The 23,231-nt window shown below is 40.0% G+C and overlaps 1 protein-coding gene and 1 non-coding gene across 3 annotated transcripts in view; one reads left to right on the top strand and one right to left on the bottom strand.

Moving 5' to 3' along the window:
• LOC122064363 overlaps positions 1 to 23,231 on the bottom strand; it is a 66,087-nt gene that overhangs the window by 32,230 nt on the left and 10,626 nt on the right. For both annotated transcript variants that reach the window (XM_042628078.1, XM_042628079.1), the window contains exons 6-8: positions 16,638 to 16,696; positions 16,077 to 16,201; positions 15,437 to 15,900 (exon numbers count right to left, since the gene is read on the bottom strand). In XM_042628078.1, the coding sequence (XP_042484012.1) occupies positions 15,437 to 15,900; positions 16,077 to 16,201; positions 16,638 to 16,696 (648 nt within the window). The remainder of the gene's footprint in view (positions 1 to 15,436; positions 15,901 to 16,076; positions 16,202 to 16,637; positions 16,697 to 23,231) is intronic.
• LOC122064364 lies at positions 8,391 to 8,509 on the top strand. Its single transcript, XR_006135671.1, has one exon. It is a non-coding gene; the product is annotated as a small nucleolar RNA snoR137 (small nucleolar RNA).

Genomic DNA, 23,231 nt, shown 5'->3' with positions numbered 1-23,231 from the left:
AAGAAGAGAAGACAAGGAGAGAGAGAGAGAGAGAGAGAGAGACAAAGAGTTTCGAAGTCTTGCCGTGAGTCGCCCCTTCCTTCGAAATCCCACCGCCTCTTGGTCCTTCATTAGAGCCCCCACCACCTCGCCTCTGACTTCCTGGACTCCCGCTTCTATTCTCCCATCGCACCAGAGGAAGACGACGTCTCTCTGTGTCGGTATATGTTTCCCACCCCTTCTTTTCACCGACTCTTTTCTTTTGTCCCTTCTATTTTTCCATAATTACCCCTACTTCTGTCCTTATATTCTGATTTCCTTTTTAAAAGTTACTTCCAAGTTTACCCTCCTTCACCCATACGTGGTATGTTTCTAAACTCCTACTTGAACTTCCATTATTCACGATTCTACCATCTTTCAGAGAGAAAAACAAAAGTTATTTACCATTTTGCCATTGTTCTTTAAACCTCATTTATTTAATATTTTGCCATCATATTTGAATTTCGATAAAGGAGAAACTGATGCGAAAATTGATGCCCTCACTACCATTGTCACTTCTCTTAAGACCATGATGGAATCTTTGCAAGTTTCTTTAATCAATTGGTGATTGCAGATAGAGGAAAGAGTCTCATTCAATCTAGGGATTCTTCCAACATCACTTCATAGGATTCGTCCCTACCACTGCACCACCACCACCACCACATCATACACCACCACCAACACCTCCACCACCATATGAAATTGGTCGATATGAAGATGGAGCAGAACAAGCAGCAAAATTGGATGTCCTTGATTTTTATAGAGATAACAATCCAGAACTATACCTTGACTGGATTCACAGTTTAGAGACATTCTCCAGATGGTACGGGTTGACTGAGGCCCTAAAGATCCTATTTGCAGAGGCTAAACTGAAAGACACGGCCCGAATCTAGTGGGTCAAGCAACAACAATAGAGCCGAACCCGAGGCATTAGATTAGTCACTACTTGGGCTGAAATGCATGAAGTAATGAACCGGAGATTCTTGCCTCCTGATTACAAGCAACACATGCATCTCAGGTTTGCACAGTTGAGACAGGAGAATTTGACCGTTGAAGAATATAATGCCAAATTTTATTACTTGGCCACTCGTTCTGATTTTAAGTGGGATGAAAAAGTATTGGTGGCACAATTTCGCAATGGTTTGCACCCTCAACTTAGTGTTGCCATTGCATCTAGTCGACTACCTACAATGGAAGATGCAGTGTATATAGTGTATCAAGTTAAGGAAAGTTTGAAACGCCCATACAATCGGAGAAATTTTGTAGATACTATTTCTCAAGATACTAGTTCTACTCTGCAACAGCCTCCTTCCTAAGAAAGGTCATCTAGCAAACCACATGCTAGTGCTACATCTATGGCCTCTTTACGACTTAGTCGGCTGCATTCTCCAACTCGACATGCTTCTAAAATGTAATCTTCACAGCCTACTCGTCCATACTCACCCCCTCAGCGTGGTTCAGATAGACCTTCTAATACAACAAAGTTTACAGATGCTACTCGTGTAATGGATTTTGACATATCAGTGCTCAATGTCCTAGCTATTTGGTTGTTTTTATTGATAAGGATTCTCCTATACCATATATTCCCGAAGAGCAACTTGGTTCTGACACAGTTGATTTAAGAGGAGCATACACCAGGTAAAGTCAATGACACTCTCAATGATGAGGACCAACATCCCTTTTTTGTCATTCGTCATGTGTTGACCACTCAAAAAGTCACTAACAATGAAGATTGGTGTCGCAGTAGTATTTTCCAGACTCGCGTGAAGTGCAATGACTAGTTGTTAACCTTGGTCATTGATGGAGGTAGTTGCACTAATATTGTCTCTGAAGATGTTGTTCGTGAGCTGAAATTGAAAACAGAGCCACATCCAAATCTCTACAAGGTTGCTTGGGTGAACAACACTAATCTCAAGATCACAGATAAGTGTTTGGTCAGATACTCTATTGGTAGATTTAAGAATACAGTCCAATGTGACGTCCTCTCTCTGAAGGTGTGCCATATCCTTCTTGGTCGACCTTGGTTGTTTGACAAGAAAGTATAGCATTGTGGCTATGCCAACACCTATGCTTTCACGCATGCCAACAAGACTATGAAGTTTCATCTTGTCAAAGATCTCCCTGAAATTAAGCTTAAGAAGATGGTGGGATTGTTCTTCATTCAGCGTATTCCTTCAGACGGTCTCCTTGATCCTTTTCCTAACTCAACGGAGTCGAGTTTTTTTCAGAGGAGGAGAGTTGATACAGATATAGCTGCACTTACCTGGTTGGACCAACATGACCGGCTTTGGAAGCCAAGGGCCAAGAAGAACTGGTTCAACCCAGGGTTTTGGTCCAACAAGGGTTGGAAATAAAATTAGTAGTTACTTGTCTTTTATTTCATGCCTTTTATTTTTCAGATTTGAATGTAAGAGTTAGGATTTCTTTCCTTGCATTGGTTTCCTTTTATGGTTGTTTCCTAGTTTAGGCTAGATATTATTTTAGTAGGGTTTCTAATTTCATGTATTTACTTTTCTATATATTCGTTGTAACCGATGGACAACAGAGAATGATTTTGATTATTGAATGAGAATTAGTTGAATTTGAGTTTTGTAAGTGTGTGCTTCCCCTTCTTCCCCCCCCCCCCCTCTATTTTGATTTTCCCTTTCTTCCCTAAGGCCCTCCATCAACAAGGTTGGAACAAGCACTTGGGCAGTAGATTAACATAACGGAAGTGACGATTTGCTTAATTGTTGGAAGATTTGTGCATGATTTAAAGTTGGAGGATATCACTTTTCCCAAAAACTAATTTTCACACAAAAATAAAATAAATACTTGGTAGATGGAATTTACTTTTTTGTCTATTACACACTATAGCTCAATCTATGACTTCATAGAATTAGAATTCATCATCTGTTCTTAAGATATTTTTTAATTTTCTGGAAAAAAATTTTGATTTTCTTGCCACAAAAATGTGGAATAAAAATACAGTTAATGTCATAGATGTGATAAAGATCCAATCGAGCATACCAACATTTTTCAGGTGGACTTAGATGATGAGGAGGATCCCCAATATGAGTGGATGAAGGATCGAGGTCACTCTATCACAGATTACGCTAGGAGTAGGTCGACGATATGGCATCATGAGAAGGCCATGTTCATTCACCTTTCGAGTCTAAGCCTAATGCGGACGGTGATGGTGATAGACTTGGATAGAAGCATGAGAGGTACTAAGAGCTGGAGCTAGAACCACAACCAATGCCAAAGCTTGAGCTGATGTGCTTCACATGCGAGACTTAGTACACTAATGCCACACAAGATGAGAACAGTAATACCCCTACACATGCAGCTACTCCAGACTCGAGAGGCCCGCTTCACCGATTCATACAACCACCTGAGGAGGATGATAAATGGAGTCCATGGGCGTCATCATTACGAGCTTGACTGACACTCTCAGAGGCCTAAGTATGGGTGAAAGGGGTATGCATGGTGGCAATGGTGTGCACCGTCATAGGCCCAAGATTATAAGTATCCTTCCACATCTGCTGATACTAACTAATAGGTATCATATCTTAAGGTATCGATACTACTGATTTGGGGAATTATGACTTGTGCCAATTCACACCAAGCCCTCATTTATTTATATTAGTAGGAATAGGGTTTTAAGACATTACAATGAGAAGTATGCCCCTCTAAACAGTTTTACCCTTATTCCCACAATACAACACCATCCCTCAAGTTGGAGCATAAAAATCACACATATGACATTCCCAACTTGCATAGAATAGAATGAAAAAATTTACCACTTAGCCCCTTTGTAAGAACATCTGCTAGTTGATCTCCACTTCTTACAAAAGAGACATGTTAAAGCTCTAGAGGCATTTATGTCCTATCAGGCTTAGTATTCTACTCTATTGTTTTAGTTTCTTTTTAATTATTGTAATAAGTAGGTTAGGTGTGTTTTAGTCCCCTAACTTACCCATCCTATTTGGACATATATATATATATATACACACATACATATATATATAAGTGGAGAGGCTTGTAATAGAGGACACAACTCACTATCGCAAGCTGCCTCCAATCCGGTTCGGTAGGCTCTCTCTCTCTCTCTCTTTGCTTTCTCTTGGTTTAATTACTTTGATTCTGGTTTCTAACATGGTATCAGAGTCTCAGTAATTAGATCAAGGTTTTTCCTTTTACCCTATGTTGATTTCAATTCTTGTTCCACCCTCTTGTGGTGTGCAGCCACCTATTGTTGCGTCTCCTATACATTAAGCCTCCCTTTCCATTGATGGAGTGCTTCTACATTACCTACTTGATGGTCCTCTACTGCTAGATAGGAGATCTCCCTACAAAGAGATTGATTTTCCTCCCCTATAGAGAAATCAATATTTTGTCAGGGTTTTCTCCCTAAGATCAGTTTTTGGTGATCCTCTACTTGATATCGCTGCTATGATGGGATATTCTACTTTGGTTACTGCTTCTCTTGCTTCGATCTATGCATCTACAAGGCTGATTACATTATTGGGGCTCCTACCACAGCAATTGATTTTTGTCAGAGTTTTGTCCCTAAAATCGAATTTCTCCCTTGGGCTGTTTTGGGTCTCTTCTTCTTCTCGGAAGATTATCTACTGCTGGTTTGTCATTCCAGCCCTACTTTCTCATTTTTTTGGTGGCTATATTGTTGGTTTATTGGTCTTTGTGCTGCTACCTTTTCACCTAATCGATTTGGGTTGGTTTCAAAACCCTGAAACCTAATCAATTTTCTTCTAGGGATTGTTTTTTGGTCCTCTTTGCTGGTGCTTATTGTTGCTGCCCTCATTATTACTTGTTGCTATGGCTCACAACAAGTCTACCACCACCACTACTATTACTACTACTACACCCTCTTCTGATACAGTCAATGTGACTACCACTTCCATCAAGCTCAAGGGCAGTTCCAAGTTCCAACTATTTATTATCAGCACAGGCTGTGAAGGTTTATATCATGGCACAAGATAAGCTCAAGTACCTTACATCTGACCCTCCTCCTCCTACTGATAGTAGTTACAATGAGTGGCTGAAAGATAATGCCATTACTCTAATACAGTTATGGAATAGCATGGAACCTGATACCGCTACTAATGTTATGTTCCATGCCACTGCCAAGGGTGTTTGGTATGATTTGAAAGATACTCTCAAGAGAAGAACATGTGTCTATATGAGAAGCTATTTCAGCTTCAGCAGTCAAATAAGCCTCTCCAAGACTACCATAGTGCTTTCAAAGGCTTGGTTGAGAAATTGAATGTGTTTCAGCCCCTTACCACTGATATAGATAAGCTAAAGACTCAACGCATTGAATTCTGTCTCCAAGTCTCTTGCTGGTCAGATCTCTGATCTGAAAAATATCAAGCGTCACATTCTTGCTGGTGAAAGTGTACCCACACTTGCTGATACTTTCTCTCGTCTTCAACACATTGCTTCTCCTAGTAAATCTTACTCCTCCCCAAAGGTTAACTCTACTTCTACTGCTGGTCGTTGTCGTGGCCATGGCCATGGATCTAGGAGAAGCCGTGGTGGTGGTGGTTGAAGTACTGCAGACCATGCCAACCGGCAGTGCACTCAGTGTACTCATTGTGATAAATCCAACCATACAGTTGATACTTGTTGGGCCAAGCTTGGCAAGCCACAATGGGCAAACCAAGTGGTCAATCATGCAGTGTCTGATGGAGGTAGTGATACAACACATGTTGGTGACTCTACACCAGAATCCTTCCCGAGTGGCAGTTCTTCTACCACTTCACGTGATGATATTACCCAGATATTACTGCGGTTATAGAATCTTGAGGCATCCAATGGTACATCTTCCGGGCCTTCCTCCTCTGCTACTCTAGCTCACACAGGTACACCTACTTTACTACTACTTCTCCCCCCTGAATCATTGACTTTGGGATCTCTGCTCATACGATTGGTAAGTCTTCCTTATTTACCTCCTTTAGCCATAACTCTAATTCCTCATCTGTTATAATTGCTAATGGGCCTTCTGCCCCAAATTCTAATTTGGTACAGTCTCTCCTACCCCGTCACTTAGTATTTCTTTTGTGTTACATGTCCCTTAGTTTCCATTAAGTCTTCTATCTGCTGCCAACTTACTAAATCTTTAAACTGTTTTGTGACATTTTTCTCTCTTATTATGCTTTTTAGGATCTTCACAAGAGGAAGACGATTGGTGGATGGCGTGAAAAGGAAGGACTGTACAACCTCAACTATGGTGCTCCTGCTTCCATTACTGCTACTTCTGTTGCTGATGTGACTCCTTTCCAGTGGCATTGTCATTTGGGTCATCTGTCTTTATCTAGGTTACAGTTGTTATTTCCTACTTTCAAATATGTGTCTAGGTTAGAGAATGAAGCATGCGAGTTAGGAAAACACCATCATGTGTCCTTTCTTTCTTAGTCTGTGGCTCATAGTCGCTCCTTTTATTCTTTAGTCCATTCTGACATCTAGGGTCCTTGTCGTTTCAAGAACAGCAATGGTTTTATATATTTTGTCAGTTTTGTGGATGATCATTCCCGTCTCACATGGTTGTACCTCTTAAAGGATCATTCAAAATTTGTCAGTTTTCAAAAAAAATTCATTATAGAATAAAGACTCAATTTGGTACTTCTATTAAAGTTTTTCGTCTGACAATGCTTTGGAATATGTTCCAAACGAGATTTTTAAGTTTTGGGTTGCCCATGGTATGATTCACCAAACTATCTGTTTTCACACTCCACAACAAAATGGTGGCGGAACAAAAAAATGGACATCTTCTAAAGGTTGCACGTGCTATCATGCTATATATGCATGTTCCAAAGCAATTTTAGTGTGATGGGTGTTAACTGCATGTTATTTGATTAATCGTATGCCATCCTCTACTCTTGACCAGTCTCTTTTCTCTATTGTTTTTCCTGACTTATCCACCTTTCATTTACCTCGTGTTTTTAGTTGTGTCTGCTTCGTCCACAAATTACATTTATGTTCTGATAAGCTTCCCCCTAGGTCCACTAAGTGTGTTTTTCTAGGTTATCATCGTACCCAAAAAGGGTATCGTGTTATGACCCTATCACCCATTGGTATTATGGGTGTTGATGTCACCTTCTTCGAGGGGAGTTCATACTTCTCTCCGACTCCTCCCTCGTGCAGGGATGAGTGGCCCACTATTATTACTCCTATTCCAGCTTTAGTCCCAATCTGATACTCCTAGGCACCGTTTGATAACATTTCGTTTATGTTGTTTCTACATTTTCTTGTTCCTAGAAACGCAGAAACAGCCTAAAACCTATTTGGTAAAATCGTTCCGTTTCTCTTGTTTTTAGAAACAGAAATCAAAATTTATGACTATTTATGATCCCAGAAACGCATGTGGCGAAACAAGTCGCCGTTTCTGGAAACGGCTTGGGCACCCAAAATCGTGAAATTCTCGACGAAAGCCCAACACCCATTTTTCTTTCTGAAGCCTTCATGCAAAAACGAGAACCGAGACAGTGAAAAAGTGCTCACTATTCATCTCATCAGGCATCTTCCTCCTCCCCTTTCACTCCGACCCTGCTCATCTCCTCATAACCTCCACCACCGACGAGTTTATCGATTCAGATCTCACAGCGAGGAGTCTGCTGCAGACCTTCCAAAATGATTCCAGAGACGCCATTGCTAAAGCCCTTGTGGTCTTTCTTCTTTATCTTGAGCAACTGAGGACGAGCCAAGAGAAGTGCTCGTTGTTTCTTCATCAGGCATCTACATTGAGGTCTGTTAACCCAACGCGGTTTGTTTATTCCCCATATAGCAGGATTTCTTCAAAATTTTCTAAAAACCTAGGGTTTGTGGATGCAGGAAAATGTCTTCTTCTCACTTTTAAGGAAACCCTCTTCAACAGTGAGTCAATTCTCTTCTCTTTTTAGCTATCTCTGTACTTGATCTTTTCCCCCCTGTATCTTTTCTTGGATGTTGGTTTTCACCCCTGTCTTCCCCCTTATATTGTTTTAGCTGATAAATATTTCAGATAGGTCTTTTGTTATTTTATTTTTCTCTTTCATTTCATGCGTCTGTTGCCAACTCATTTCTTAGATCAATGAAGACCGATTGTGCTCCAAGAGTATACATTTCTGCTATTTATGCACATTGCAGGTGTTACCGGTCTGCTTGTGACATTTTCCTTCCTCATTGAGCCTCCTTGGTTGATTTTTACTATCTCTATATAGAAATTTGGGCATTTGCTTTTTTTCATCTTTCTCTTGCAAATCTCACTTTTTTTTTCTGGATGGATAACTGTATTGGAGTATCTTGTTTCAGTTTTTGAAATGGACATTGTATATGTATCTATTTAATTTCATATTTCCAAAACTAAAATGCGTTTTGTGTGAAGGAAGTTGTTTGCTTCTTACTGGTGAACTGTCTTTGATTCAGAATGGGGGGATGTTCATGTTTCCAAAGAATAAATTAATTTCTATATGTTTCTTGCCATTATTAACAATACAATCCTGGTGTGTTCCATCATGAGTGATCCTTTAATGGCCTTATGCTGTCATTGAGTGAAATCATATTTAACTGTCACCATATACCCCACACTCACTAGTGAGTCCAACTCACCTGATCTCAATCAAGTCTATCTAGCTCACTGATCAGTGTCCTCAACTCTGTAAATGATCCAATTCAAGCCTAGAAACTTCCAATAGCTCATTGCCCCCTTCTCACTATTTTCCTGGGAAAAATAAGGTTCTAAACAACCAGCCAGAGCATTATTCCTATACTCACAAGCTGGTTGGGTCTCTTTCTCAGTCTTCCAGGCTGACTAATCCTTCAAACAATCCCGAGTTATCTCAGCAAAAGGAGAATAGATTAAAGATAAAGTGCTTGGCCTACCTACAGGATACATGGTTCCAACAATATGAATGTACACTCAAATGTCAATTGTGATGACTGTTTGAGTAATGGGTCATTTAAGACATTGATGTCTGCTAATGCAACATGAGAAGTAATCCACTGGAGGATGCCCCTTATCAGTAATCCATTTTTTGCTGTTGTGGATTCAGTAGTGTTTTTGGTGTATTTCTAAGTGGGGCTTTAGGTCTATTTGGTCTATTTGATTTCTAAACCCTGTGGTGTTCTGCTACTTGTTATATTGTCCTATAATATCCTGTTTTAATTGTCATTCTGAATTGCTGCGATATCCTGTGTATTTGTTGACAACTATGAAAAAATTGAAGTGGGTTGGTTGGTGGAATTGTTGAGTACCTCATTGCAATTTGTATCCTTATTGCCTTTGAATTCTGGGACAATGGATCTGATATGTATGGGGTCAAGGGTGGAATGGAATCTTGCAGTCCATAGGAAAATGTATGTGGTGTTCTCTGTGTGGAGTATCTTATTTCTTTTTGCCAATCCTTGGAAGGGGATAGTTTCTTTTTCCCAATCCTTAATGTGGGACAAGCCAATTAGTGCATTCTTCTTGTTTGATTTCTTTGTGTTTTTAACTCTTGCCATTATTATTCTTTGTAAAGGAATACTTACAAAGAGCAATACAAGGCGAGGAGGAGAAGAAAGATTTCTAAAAAGCGAGATTGAAGGCTCTGAGGAAAAAACAAGGATACTTATAGATATCCTTGATGCAGTTAACAAGTTGGACCTAAACAGAAGCGGGAAATAGTACATTGGAAAACGCTTGTTTAAGACAATTGACAGATTCGGAATGTAATAACACCCATATAATGTTTTTAGATAAATTTGTAGTACTTCAAAATGATTATGTATGGTAAAGTGTGCAAGATTGTTCGGTTTGGAAAATGGTGTGGGACCACCGGTTCCATAGTTTCCTTTTAAATTAAATATGATGATAGTTTTATATTGTTTTAAACAAATTTTTTATAAGAAACGTTCCCAGAAACAGCTGTTATCAAACAACAATGTGTGCAAGAAACGTTTCAAGAAACAGGTTTATCAAACACCCAAAAATCCATTTCTATATCCAGAAATGTGAATTTATGTTTCTGCTGTTTCTGGGAACAAAAACGGCAGGAACGTTGCCAAACGGTGCCCTAATATTCAGTCTACACTACCTCTACAGGTGTATCAGCGCAAGATTAAGAAAGTGCAACAAGGTGGGGTTTCTACTGCTCCCATGATTTCACCATCTCCACCAGCTCCTTCCTCTGGTGAAGCTATACCTATCTCTTTACCTTCTGACTTACCAGTCCCATTGCGTAAAGGTACAAGTTTCTTCACTCAAAAATCTATGGTTGTGTATCCATCTCCCAATCTTCCTCCCTCTATTCATACTCTTACCTTGTCATTGTTTGCCTCTACTATACCCAAGCATTATACTGAGGTGCTTTGTCTTCTTGCCTGAAAGGCTACTACGGATGTTGAAATAGATGCCCTTTTGACCCGTAACACCTTGAAGTTTGGTCGATCTACCACCTGGTAAGGACCTAGTTAAGTATCATTGGTTTACATTATTAAGCAAGGTTCAAAATCTTGCTGAAATCTCGGATATTTTGGTACTTTTTGTTTTTTACCGAGACGAAATGGAATACAAAATATAAGAGTACATATAATTTCGGTCATTTAGCTCATTTTGCTCATTTCGCTCATTTCAGCACAAAAAATTCACTATTTTGTCGAAATTTAGGCCATCTCATTTTTCTCATTTCGCTAATTTCGGCCACTTCAACCATTAGCCCCCCAAAATGGCTAGCAAAACACATGGAATAAAGTACATTTCCCGGTGAAATTTTGATATTTCAATGGTTTGGAAACTACTGAAACACTAAAACAAAACAAATTCTTGAACCTTACTATTAAGTACCTTCCCGATGGCTTTGTTGAGCAGCTTAAGGCCTATCTAGTTGGCAAGGCTATATCCACACTACTTTGAGACTTTCTCTCCTATTACACAGCTGAAGTTTGTTTGCTTATTTCTTTGGATGTTAACTTTGATTGGTCGTCGTTTCAATTAGATATTAAAAATGCCTTTCTATATGGTGATTTGACTAAGGAGGTTTATATGGAGTAACCTCTGGGTTATGTAGTACTCGTGTTTGCAAGTTGCATACGTAAGGCTATTTATGGTCTCAAATATTCTTCAAAGCATGGTTTGACAAGTTTAGTACTACAATGATCTTGTGGTTTTTCACAATGATATGGACATCACTCCGTGTTGGTAGCTGGTTGTTTTGGTTGTCTATGTGGATGACATTATCATTTTCTGATGATGATGTGGCTGGTATTGCAAGGTGAAAAACTATTTACAGCAGCATTTTCAAACTAAGGATCTAGGTGATCTCCACTATTTTCTTGGTATTGAGGTTGTGAGAAGCAAGAAAGGCATCATTTTGTCTCAAAGGAAGTATGTATTAGATCTCTTGTCTAATACAAGCATAAAAGCCAATGGATCTTCCAATGGACCCTCATCAAAAGTATGGTGTCGATGATGGTGATCCCCTCACAGATATTCATCAGTATAGGAGCTTGGTTGGGAAACTGATATATCTTACTGTTACCAGATCTAACATTTCTCTTGTCATTGGAGTTCTCAGGCAGTCTCCTCAGAAAGCTCATGGGGATGCAGCTATTCAAATCCTTCGTTATTGAAGATTGCTCCTAGTAAAGGGTTGATCTGTCATCTTAATAAGCATATGGAGTTGGTTGCCTATTCTAATGTTAATTAGGTTGGATCAGCCAGTGATCGTCACTTTACTACAGGGTATTTTATGTTTGTTGGATGTAATCTGGTTACTTGACGGAGCAAGAAATAGACAACGATTGCCATGTCAAGTGCAGAAGTTGAGTACAGGGCTATGGCACATACTATTGCCAAGCTAATGCGGCTCAGGTTTCTCCTTCTTGAGATGGGTTTTCCTGTGCCTATGCCTATAAAGATATATTGGGACAATCAAGCAGCTATATATATTGCCAACAATCCAGTCTATCATGAACGGACCAAACACATTGAGGTGCACTGTCATTTTGTTTGAAATGTCCCATTGAATAAGCTAATCGAGACTCCGTTTGTTTCGTCTTCCGATCAAAGCGCTGATATATTTACTAAGTCCTTGTTTCCTCCTAGTTTTCGTTATTGATGTACCAAGCTGAGCATGGGTGATGGATATGCTCTAGCTTGAGGGGGTGTCAAAGCTCTAGGGGTGTTTATGTCCTATCCGGCTTAGTATTCTGCCCCATTATTTTAATTTCTTTTTAATTATTGTAATAAATAGGATAGGGGTATTTAGTCCCCTAACTTACCATCCCATTTGGACATCAATAGGGCACAACTCACTATCGCAGGCTGACTCCAATCCAGTTCAGTAGCCCCTTCTCTTCTCTTCTTCTTCTTTCTCTCTCTTTCTCTTTACTTTCTCTTGGTTTGATTACTTTGATTCTCGTTTCTAATAGGATACATATAAGACCTTGCTCCAATTTCTCTTTGATAAAACGCCTATAAATCTCCACATACTTAGTACAATCATGTTGAACTAGATTGTGTGCAATGTTGATAGTTGACTTATTATCACAATACAGCAATATGGGCATCTGAACAGGGATACCCAAATCTTAAAGGAGCCCCTGAAGCCAAAGTAACTCACAAATGCCATGTGTCATGGCCAAGGATTAAAGTATCGGTATCGGTCGTCGTATCGATTGGCCAAAATTAAGATACATATCGGAGGGTATCGTATCGGAGATATGCTAAGATACGCACATAAATGGATAGGAAGCACTTTTTTATACACTTTTGCATAAAAAAATATTTAAAAAATGCTATATATAACATGTATTATGCATAAACACTAAATTGAGAGTATCACACTAAGAATCCAAATTTGTAGTTGGCCCATAAATGTAAAATCCTTGATCCCAACCTTGACCTCCACTTTAGTTAGAGAGAAAAATGATTGGCAACAACTTTGGAACAAAAACCCCTCAAAAAATTGTGTTTTTCTAAAAAAGACACATCTTGGCCATTATATAACCGTAGCACCGTATCGATTGATACATACCGATACGCACCAATATATACTGAAACGTACATTTCACCTCGATTTTTATTTTCCATAGAGTATCGGTATGTATCGATGCGCATCATATCGTATTGGTGCGTATCGGTGCGTATCGGTATGTATCGTAGGATACATATCGATACAAAAGGGTTTCAAAATTTTATGTATCGTATCAGTAAGGGTCGATACAGATTCGTATCGGCCGATACAATACGATATGTACCGATACTTTAAACCATGGTTATGACTCAAAACTTAGCCTCCACACTAGATCTGGCTACAACTGCTTGCTTTTTTCTACGCCATTTAACAAGGTTTCCACCAATAAAGGTATAATAGCCTGATGTGGATCAACAATCATCTATTCATCTACACACGATCAGAGGGACAGAACAGAATGCCTTTCCCTGGAGCTGACTTCAGGTAACGAAGAATGTGAAACACAATTTCCATGTGAGAAGAATAGGGATCATACACGTACTGAACTGACACACCAAACTGACTACATGGGCAATGTCTGGACAAGTATGGGACAGATAAATAAGTCGTCCAACCAACCTCTGATATTGGCCCTATTAACAGGTTCACCTTCCTTGCTTTTCAAATGAGTATTAGCCTTAATGGGTCTATTAGATGGCTTACATCCCAACATAATAGTCTCTTAAAGATGATCTAGGGTGTATTTTTTCGTTGGGAGAGAACTACACATTAGTAGACCTTGCCACCTAAATACCAAGTACCTCAATTTTCCTAGGTCCTTGATTTCAAAATCCTTACCCAGATAAGGCTTGAGTTTAGAGATTCCAGTTGAATCATTCCCAATCCTTGCCACCTCAATCCTCATCCACATATACAATAAGGACAGTAACCTAGTCACCCAACCTCTTTATTAATAGGGTGTTATCAGTATTACTTTGTTTGAATCCTACTATGATCGTGGCCTTGTGGAAGCAGCCAAACCAGCCTTGGGAAATTGCTTCAGCCTATATAGTACCCACTTTAGCTTGCAAACCTTCCCTAGAGTTTCCTTACCAAAGTAGCCTGGAAGGACATTCATATATACTTCCACAGTTAGTTCACCATGGAGGAAAGCATTCTTAACATCCAGTTGTTGTAGCTCCCAATCAAAGTTCACTGCACAAGAAATAATCACTCAGACTGTGTTCATCTCAGCAACAGGGGCAAATGTCTCCTAGCAATCGATCAAATAGGTCTGAGTAAAGCCTTTGGCCACCAATTTTACTTCGTTCTGTCTACAATCCCATTTGCATTCTGCTTGACTGTGAATATCCAATTGCATCCCACTGTCTTCTTATGTAATGGAAGAGTAACTAAGGCCCATATGCCGTTCTTTCCAAGTGCCCTCATTTCCTCATCCATTGCATCTTTCCACTGGGGTTTTGCAAGAGCCTCCTACCAAGACTGGGGAATGGAACAAAGGACAAAGCAGACACAAAAGCAATAGAAAGGAGATAAGGAACTATAAGAAACAACATTAGAAATAGGATGTTGAGTACAAGTCCTACTTCCTTTATCACTTCATGAATAGCAATAGGAATATCAAAAGATAGATCAGCAAGGAAAAAGTTGTCTGAGGGGAAAGTAGGCTCCGCATCAAAGGGCAGTTGTGATTGAACAAGGGCAGTGATAGCGGTAGTGGTGTATGTTCTCTTCTTCAGGAGAGAATACACATGTAACTCCTTCTGAGTAGATTGGGGCTCACCCTGTACAAAATCCTCTTGTGTCCCTTTTTTAGTCACAGTCTCCTCTTCCACCTGAAATGGTGGACCATCAAATGGAGGAATCAAAGGTACCTCTTCCCTTCCCACAGACTACCCCTGAAGAGGTGCCAAAGATGAATAATAAGCCTCAGTCTCATGGAACACCACATCCATGGTAACTAGCATATGCCGAGAAGGTGGGTGGTAGCACTCGTATCCTTTCTGAGTGCCAGAGTGTCCCACAAAGATACACCGAAGGCCCTTAGGATCAAGCTTACCATGGAGATGATGGTTCCAGGCAAAGCAGGCAGAGCCAAAAACCTTGGGAGACACCACAAAAGATCTAGATCCAGTGAGTATCTCAATGGGACTGTGAAACCCTAGAACAGGAGACGGTATCCGATTAATGAGATATGTTCCAGTAAGAATCCCCTAGCAAATTCGCAGGTTCAATTCCTATTGGATGCACACCAATGGGAATGTTCAATAAGTCTATTGGAATTGGCTCTGTATCAATGGAATCTCATCATCCATACATAACAAACTGGTATGGTATATTCATACCATAACATATGAACAGTAAGAACTAGGATTCTTATAAGTAATTCACATAAAAATGAGTTCCAAAAAGGAAACAAAAGAAATGAGTTTCCAAAGTGAGCAAAGCCACAAAATATAATCTATTGGCATTACCTAACTCACCTCCCATCAGAGCTGCCAGTAACTAAAAGAACCCGAGAATCGGAAGCATCCTTGACATATTTTGCCCAGCTGATTGCCGTGACCCAAGAAGTATGAGCCTGAAGGAGTCCAACTAGCACCACATCTAGAGCGAACCTGCCGTGCTCAACAGAGTAGATTTGCGGCTCATGGATTCTCCAAAAAGATACTTTACCCGACTTCCCTCCAACTGCCAGCATTGCAAAGTCATTGGACGAACCATGCGGAGGATGCACAACAATTTTCGATGATGCATGCAACACCGGAGACCAGGCTACAACAAGTGATGATAACATTGCACTGCGAGAAGCATATTGTCCTGCAGTTATTACTGGGAGAGTGCTGTTTTGTCCTATCTCCTTGCTAGATTTCCTTTCAGATCCACATGCACGAAGAGTGTGATGTACATTATTTTTCCTAAGATTCTCAATACTGATCTGTGTTACCTGAAGAGTAAGTACACAGGAAGAGTCACAAGAGAAAGAAATATACTAAGAATGGTTGATGGGATCCTCAACCACACGTAAATTCTTAATTAAGTCAACGCCAATTAGATATCCAATATAGTTATATGCTACAATCACAAACAAAAGGTATTGTGCCAGGACAGGGGAACACATACCTCAGGCAATCCGATATCTTCCGGCTGAATCTTTACAACAATTACTTGCCAAGATTTTTGCACACCATTCCAAACTGGTGCCAATCTAACAGTAGTAGCATCTAATATGATGGTGTCACTGTCACCTGTGATTCAGAAGTAGTCCAGCAACATAAAACACCACAGTTGATACGCCAAAAAAATAAGATATGTCATAAATTCAATGAAAAAATCCAGAAGAACAAGAGAGAGAGAGAGAGACACTTTTAAAATGCTAGGGATTCCAGCTTGTAGTTTTTAAACTAGCAAGCAAGAATCAACAAATGATGACCGAGATGAAAGCCAGTGATGCAAAAAGCACTTGAAATAATACAATCTATATCCTGTCAATGAGAAATGTAACAGGATAAGGACAATACTGCAAGCTTAAAGATCACCAAAACCCAGGAATTCGAAACAAAACAGCTCCAATATGGCATATGGATGATTTTTCATGTACTTTAAGAGGAACTTAGTCTGCAGACAAAATATAGAAGACATATTACTGTAAAATTACCCATTAAAGGTCAAAATGATACATACCAATAAGTTTCACCCGGATACTGTGGCCTTTAAAATCCACTAACAAGCCTTCTACCCATCTGTACATGAAAAAAGATCCTCAACTATTGAATCTATATATTACAATAACAAAAAGAGAAAAATAAATAAATAAATAAATTGAAAAGGAAATAGTGATCGAAGAGTAATCAACAAATAGCTCAAAGCAACTAGGAAGACTGAATAGCATGGGCTCAGAGGGCATCTGCCTCCTGTGGTTCCAGAGGTTTGATATTGCATCACCTTTAAGTCCAGCTTTCCCACTCAAAAAGTAAGATTCGAAGTCTTTCTAAATCCTAGTCCACCACCAAGTAGTTTGAAAGGGGGGTTGGCGTAGGAAGGAAAAAAAAAACTTTTTAAGAAAACAATAAAAAAGGACAAAGTCAAACATCGAAAAGTAAGTTTTTAGCCACATCCAAGAGAAGGTAAAAAAAAAATGAGAAGTTTATAATACAACCAAAAAATAACACCATAACATAAGAAAGATTATTGATTCTGTAGAATCTTTTCTCATTTGGAGCAACAATGCACCATCAGAGCAAGTAATGAAATCAGAAAAGTAAAAGACAACATCATCTAGAGGACCAATCCACCATCGGAACAAGTGAGGGAATTATCCATCCAGAGTGCTGCTGTCATAGAAACATGATAACTACTAACTTTTTAGAGGTAAACAACCTATAATTCAATTTAGTTGGGTGATCTATGCACTATATATTCACATTTAATTCACTAGTTAATCACTTCCAAAGCCCTCTCAACTCTTTTTTGTTTCACCACAACTTCTAGATGGCCTAGCAAGTAGAAACATTAAACCCACCTCCAAAAAGTAATGCCTCTGAATTCTGAATCGTAAGTTCCAAGTCAGGTAGCACAAAACTAGAATGCTTCCAAGAATCTGTCCATTTAAAATATCTAATACAAACTTAAGAAAGATAGTGTGTTGTCCTGCCTAGTGAGGGCCAACTTCTAGATTTTTATCTAAATCTTCCTGGGCAGGACCCGGAGTGGGCTCAGATTGTTCGCAAGAGGCTTGAAACGAGTCCACAACAGCTGATGAAATTACAAGATGAGATGCTGTTAACAACTGAATTAGGACTGTAATTCTTGGATGGATTAAAGGTCGTCCTTTATTTATAATAAAAAAGAGGAGAAAGAATTACAATACTGCCCCCTATAACAACCGACTTTATTAAGGTGGGAAATCCCAGGAATGCCCCTTGCGCATCCTTATTAAATAATTCAACACTTCCCCTCAAGTTAGAGCATAGATGTCACACATGCCCAACTTGACTAAGATAGTATGAGAAAACTTACCTTCTAGCCCCCTTAGTGAATACATCAGCTAATTGATAGCTAGACTTCACAAAGAAAACACAAATCAGTCTATCTTCTAACTTCTCCTTAATGAAATGTTTATCAATCTCCGCGTGCTTGGTACCGTCATGCTGTATTAGGTTGTGGGCAATGCTAATAGCGGCATTGTTATCACTGTACAACATCATAGGGAGACGAACAAGAACACCAACGTCTGGTAGTGAGCCTCTAAGTGATTACAACTCACAAATCCCTTGTGCCATAGCACGAAACTCTACTTCAGCATTGGACCTTGTCACCACATTTCGCTTCTTGTTGCGCCAAGTGCAAGATTCCCACCCACAAAAGTGCAATATCTTGAGATGGACTTCCTATCAAGAGATCCGGCCCAATCAACATCTGTATAAGCCTCAACTCGAAGGTGATCATGAGGAGACAAAATAATTCCTTTCCCTGGAACTGATTTCAAATAATAAAGAATACAAAGGATAGCCTCCAAATGAAACGAATAAGGATCATGCATGAACTAACTCACTAGACTCATGGAAATAGCAATATCAGGCCATGCAGGAGAGAGAGAAATCAATTTCCTACCAACCGCTGATAACGATCCTTGTCAATAGGTTCACCCTCCTTATCCTTGAGCCATGTATTGGCATCTATAGGTGTATCAGAAGGATGACAGCACAATAATCCAGTCTCAGACAACAAATCGAGAATATACTTCCTCTAGGAGAGAAAGATACCCTTTGAAGATCGAGTAACTTCAAACCCAAGAAAGTATCATAGTTTTTCTAAGATCCTTCATTTCGAACTGTCGTCCAAGAAAGGCCTTTAGACGACTAACCTCATCACCATCATTTCCAGTTACCACAATGTCATCAACATAGACTATAAGAATGGTAATCCTGTCACCAGATCTTTTTATAAACAAGGTGTGGTCGACATTGCTCTACTTATAACCCACAAAAATCATTGCCTTGTGAAACCTATCGAACCATGCTTAAGGTGACTGCTTCAACCCATAAAGTGCTCGCTTCAATTTATAGACCTTGTCTTGGGTCTTATATCAAGAAAAACCTGGTGAAATATCCACGTACACTTCCCCATCAAGCTCTCAATGAAGGAAAGTATTTTTCACATCAAGCTATTGTAGATCCCATCCCAGATTGACAACACACAATAATAACAACCTAACAGTATTTAGTTTCGCAACTCAAGCAAAGATCTTCTGGTAATCAATTCCAAATGTTTAGGTGAACCATTTAGCCGCAAGTCTTGCTTTGTACACATCCACTGTGCCATACTGCCATCCACCTTCTGTTTAACCACAAATACCTACTTACAGGCTTACAGCCACTTGGTCTTTTCCCGAGAGAAAGAACCATAAGATCTCATGTACCATTCTTGTGTAAGGCTTTCATTGCTTCCATCATTGCTACCTTCCACTTTTCATCTCCAAAAGCTTCTTGCCAATTCTGAGGAATGTGAACAAAAGAGAGAGAACTAACAAAAGAATGATAGAAGGTAGAAAGAGAATTATAAGAAACAATATGAGATATGGGATGTTGAGTACAAGTCCTAGTGCCTTTATGAAGGGCAATATGTAACTCAGGAGAAGAAACTGTACCGGACAAAGTATTAGGCTCTAGAGTAGGCTCTGGACCATAGTTATCAAGGTGAGTCGCCTTGTGTTTTGGCACATATTTATGCAAAAAAAAAAAATTATATTTGTTAGTTACTTAAGATATTATTCATAAATAAGAAAATACCCCCTATTCAAATTTTGAATCATATAAAAATAGTTTAAAAATCAAATTCCAAAAAGATAAAAAGTCAACACCCCAATCCAAGAACAAAAACTGATTTTTGGGCGATTTTAAACTTTTAAATGCTTGGGTTTTTCTCAATTATGAAAATTTTATAAATCCTATCACGTTAAAACATTGCTAAAAACCAAAAGTCCGGTAAAATAATCTTTTATTTTGGTATCCATAAAATTATTTTCATTCAGGCAATTTTAACAGTATTCGCACACTTTAAAATAAGTTTAACTAGAGCATAACTTTGTCATTACAACTTAGATTTAAGCAACCTTAGACTTGTTGGAGAGCTGGTTTGACCAGTCAAACTTATTAGAGAACAAGAGCATTTCTCTAAATGTTGATTTTTATGGTGGACGCCTTCTCGCCTATGCATTTAGGCAGCCCTCCAATGCCTTGGCTCGCCTTGACACCGTGACAACTATGCTCTGGACCCGATGATGACGATGGGATGTGCAAAGGTGCTATAGTGGTAGTGGTCTCAAGTTGCTTTTTGGTGCGAGTTCTTTGATAGACTTGAAGAGGAGAGTCACCTATCATCTTCTATGTCAGTTCATCAATTCTAGTTCCTTGAGTAGTAGTCGTCTACTCCCCTGAGGTTCTATACCAATCTCCCTTTGAATTGGAGCACTAGCACTATCAGATGGTAGATACAATGGTGGAGCAAGCATAGGCACATCTTTACTGTTTATACCAGACTCCCACAGAAGATGTGTCAGATGGAAGATACAATGGTGGAGCAAGCATAGACACATCTTCACTATTTATACCAAACTCCCCTGAAAATGTGTCAGATGGAAGATACAATGGTGGAGCAAGCATAGACACATCTTCATTGTTTATACTAGACTCCAACAGAAGATGTATCAGATGGAAGATACAATGGTAGAGCAACCATAGACACATCTTCACTGTTTATAACAGACTCCAATTGAAGATGTGGTGATGAATGGTATCCAATGGACTCACGAAACACAACATCCACGGTGACCATAGTATACCGAGTGGGGGGATGATGATACTTGTAACTTTTTTTAGTCAAAGACAACCTAGAAATATGCACTTGAGGCCACGAGGTTAGTTTTGAGCATAACAGGCACATCCAAAACTTCATGGTGGAACAATAAATGATGGACTTCCTTGTAGGACATCAATTGGAGCACAGGAATCCAAACACGAGTAGGCATGGGGCTTATCAGATGAGCAGCCACAAGGACAGCATCACTCCAATATTGAGAGGGAACGTCTCATGCAAACATCATAGCACGAGCCACTTCCAGCAAGTGGTGGTTCTTACATTCGGCAATCCCATTCTGAGTAGAGGTATCAACACAGCTAGTCTGATGAATTCAGAATCGGTTCGGGGGAAATCCCAGGAATGCCCCCTGCAGAATCCTTCTTACATAATTCAACAGATGCATTTTAAAGAAACAGAATATTATAACTGCCAGCACCATATTAGTGCATATAGCTTTGAGAGTAACAGCCTCCTTAAAATAAATTAATATGACTGGTCATGTAGAACTAGGATTGGCAAGGCCAACCTAATCCCAAACTGCAGGATAATTATCAAAGAACACCCCAAAATCATAGCACAAAAGAGGTCAACAGATGTCAAACAAGGACTGGTCTCAGCACAAGAAATCAGAGTACCGATTTCAATATTTAGGGTTCTGGAACCAGATTAAGGACAGGTAAAGAAAGGGGCTAATAATAACTGGAACAGGACTTTAACCAGCTATTTAAGCTTGTTTAAGGTCAAAGAAATCAGAGGCACAACAGATCTCTCCATCGATTTCAGAATCAGATCTGAAATCCGGGTAGATTTCACTATAGGACAAAATTCCGGAGATTTTGAATAGCTCCAGATTTGATGGTGAGATTCAGCCCAAACTAGGATCGAGTTTCAGCCTAGTGAAGGGGATGGTTCAGTTGGAAGTTGAGGAGATTAAGATTAAAGATGTAGGAGAAAGAGAAAAGAGAGGAAGAGAGGGGATGGAGAGAAGATGAGAGGAGAAAGAGAGAGATAAGGGCAAATCGGAGAGCTCTTAGCTCTTCTCACCTATAGTAGTTTCAAACTAATATCTTTAAGAAATTACATATTCCTCCCTAAGGGAGGTGAAAGAGAAAAAAGGCTCACCCTTCTCCCTCCCCCAGCCTCTCTGAGGCCATCTTGCACTCCCCCTCCCCCATGAATTTCTGGTCTATTTGAAATGTCCAGGGGCTCAACTCACTAGCCAAGCACAACGAGATCATATCCCGCCTTAAGGATTCGCATTCTGTCCTTTGCTGCCTCCTTGAAACCAGAGTCCCAGAAGCCAATGCCCCTCGCATTGCCTCCTCCATTGCCCCCCCGTGGTCTTTCCTCTCCCATTATTCCTCCTATCCCAATGGACTCATTTAGATCCTATGGAACCTTTCCATAGGACAATCTCCAATCCCTCGCCCTGAGGTGAGCTCCTCTCCCTAGGGTTGGGGGGGAGATTTTAGTGTTGTTCGCTTTAGCCACGAGAAGCTCGGTGGCTCCCCCATTGACCAAGCCTCGGTGGACTCCTTAATTCTTACTTTGAGGATAATGCCTGGATGACCTTAGATGGTCTGACCTCAAGTTCTCCTGGCACAACAAGAGATCAAGCCCGGATCGAATTGCCTGCAAGCTTAACAGGGTTGTTGTCAATGATACGTGGCTTTCCTACTTTCCCTCCTCTCACGCATCTTTCGACACCCCTTCTATCTCCGACCACAGTCCCATCTCTCTCTCTTCATCCAACCATATGTCTCCTTTGGTCCCAAGCCTTTCAAATTCTTCAATATGTGGACCTCTCACTCGGGATTCCTTCAAGTTGTTCATTTTGTCTAGCACAAACCCGTCAACTCCTTCTCTTCCCACCTTGTTGCCTTTGCTCGCAACCTGAAAAATGTGAAATCTGGTCTCAAAGAGTGGAACCTCTCCACCTTTCGGATCATCTCTTCTCGTGTCTCCCCCTGTACAAACAAGCTTGATTCCTCCAAATCCCGCCTCCAGACGAACCTCCATAATCCCTCTCTTGCTCTTGATGAGCAATCACTTTCGTCTGAGCTTTCATCCTTGTTAACCCAAGAAGAGAGCTTCTTTAAGCAAAAGTCACGCATCTAATGGCTTGAGCTTGGTAACTCTAACTCTGCATTTTTTCACAAATCCCTCAAAGTCAGAATCAATCTCAACTCCATCCCTTGCCTTTTGAGCTCTAATGGTACCAGACTCCTCAACCCTGAGGACATCAAGGTTGAGGCAGTCTCCTATTTTATAAACATCTTCTGCTCTCCCACCTCCTCCCCCCTAACCAATCTCAACTCCATCCCCCGCCTTTTGAGCTATAATGGTACCATCCTCCTCAACCCTGAGGACATCAAAGCTGAGGCAGTCTCCTATTTTAAAAACATCTCCTGCCCTCCC

This window comes from Macadamia integrifolia, unplaced genomic scaffold (assembly GCF_013358625.1).
Source record: "Macadamia integrifolia cultivar HAES 741 unplaced genomic scaffold, SCU_Mint_v3 scaffold1628, whole genome shotgun sequence".
NCBI lineage: Eukaryota > Viridiplantae > Streptophyta > Magnoliopsida > Proteales > Proteaceae > Macadamia > Macadamia integrifolia.
The sequence above is the reverse complement of the archived record's forward strand: the minus strand, read 5'-3'. Positions and strand labels throughout refer to the sequence as shown.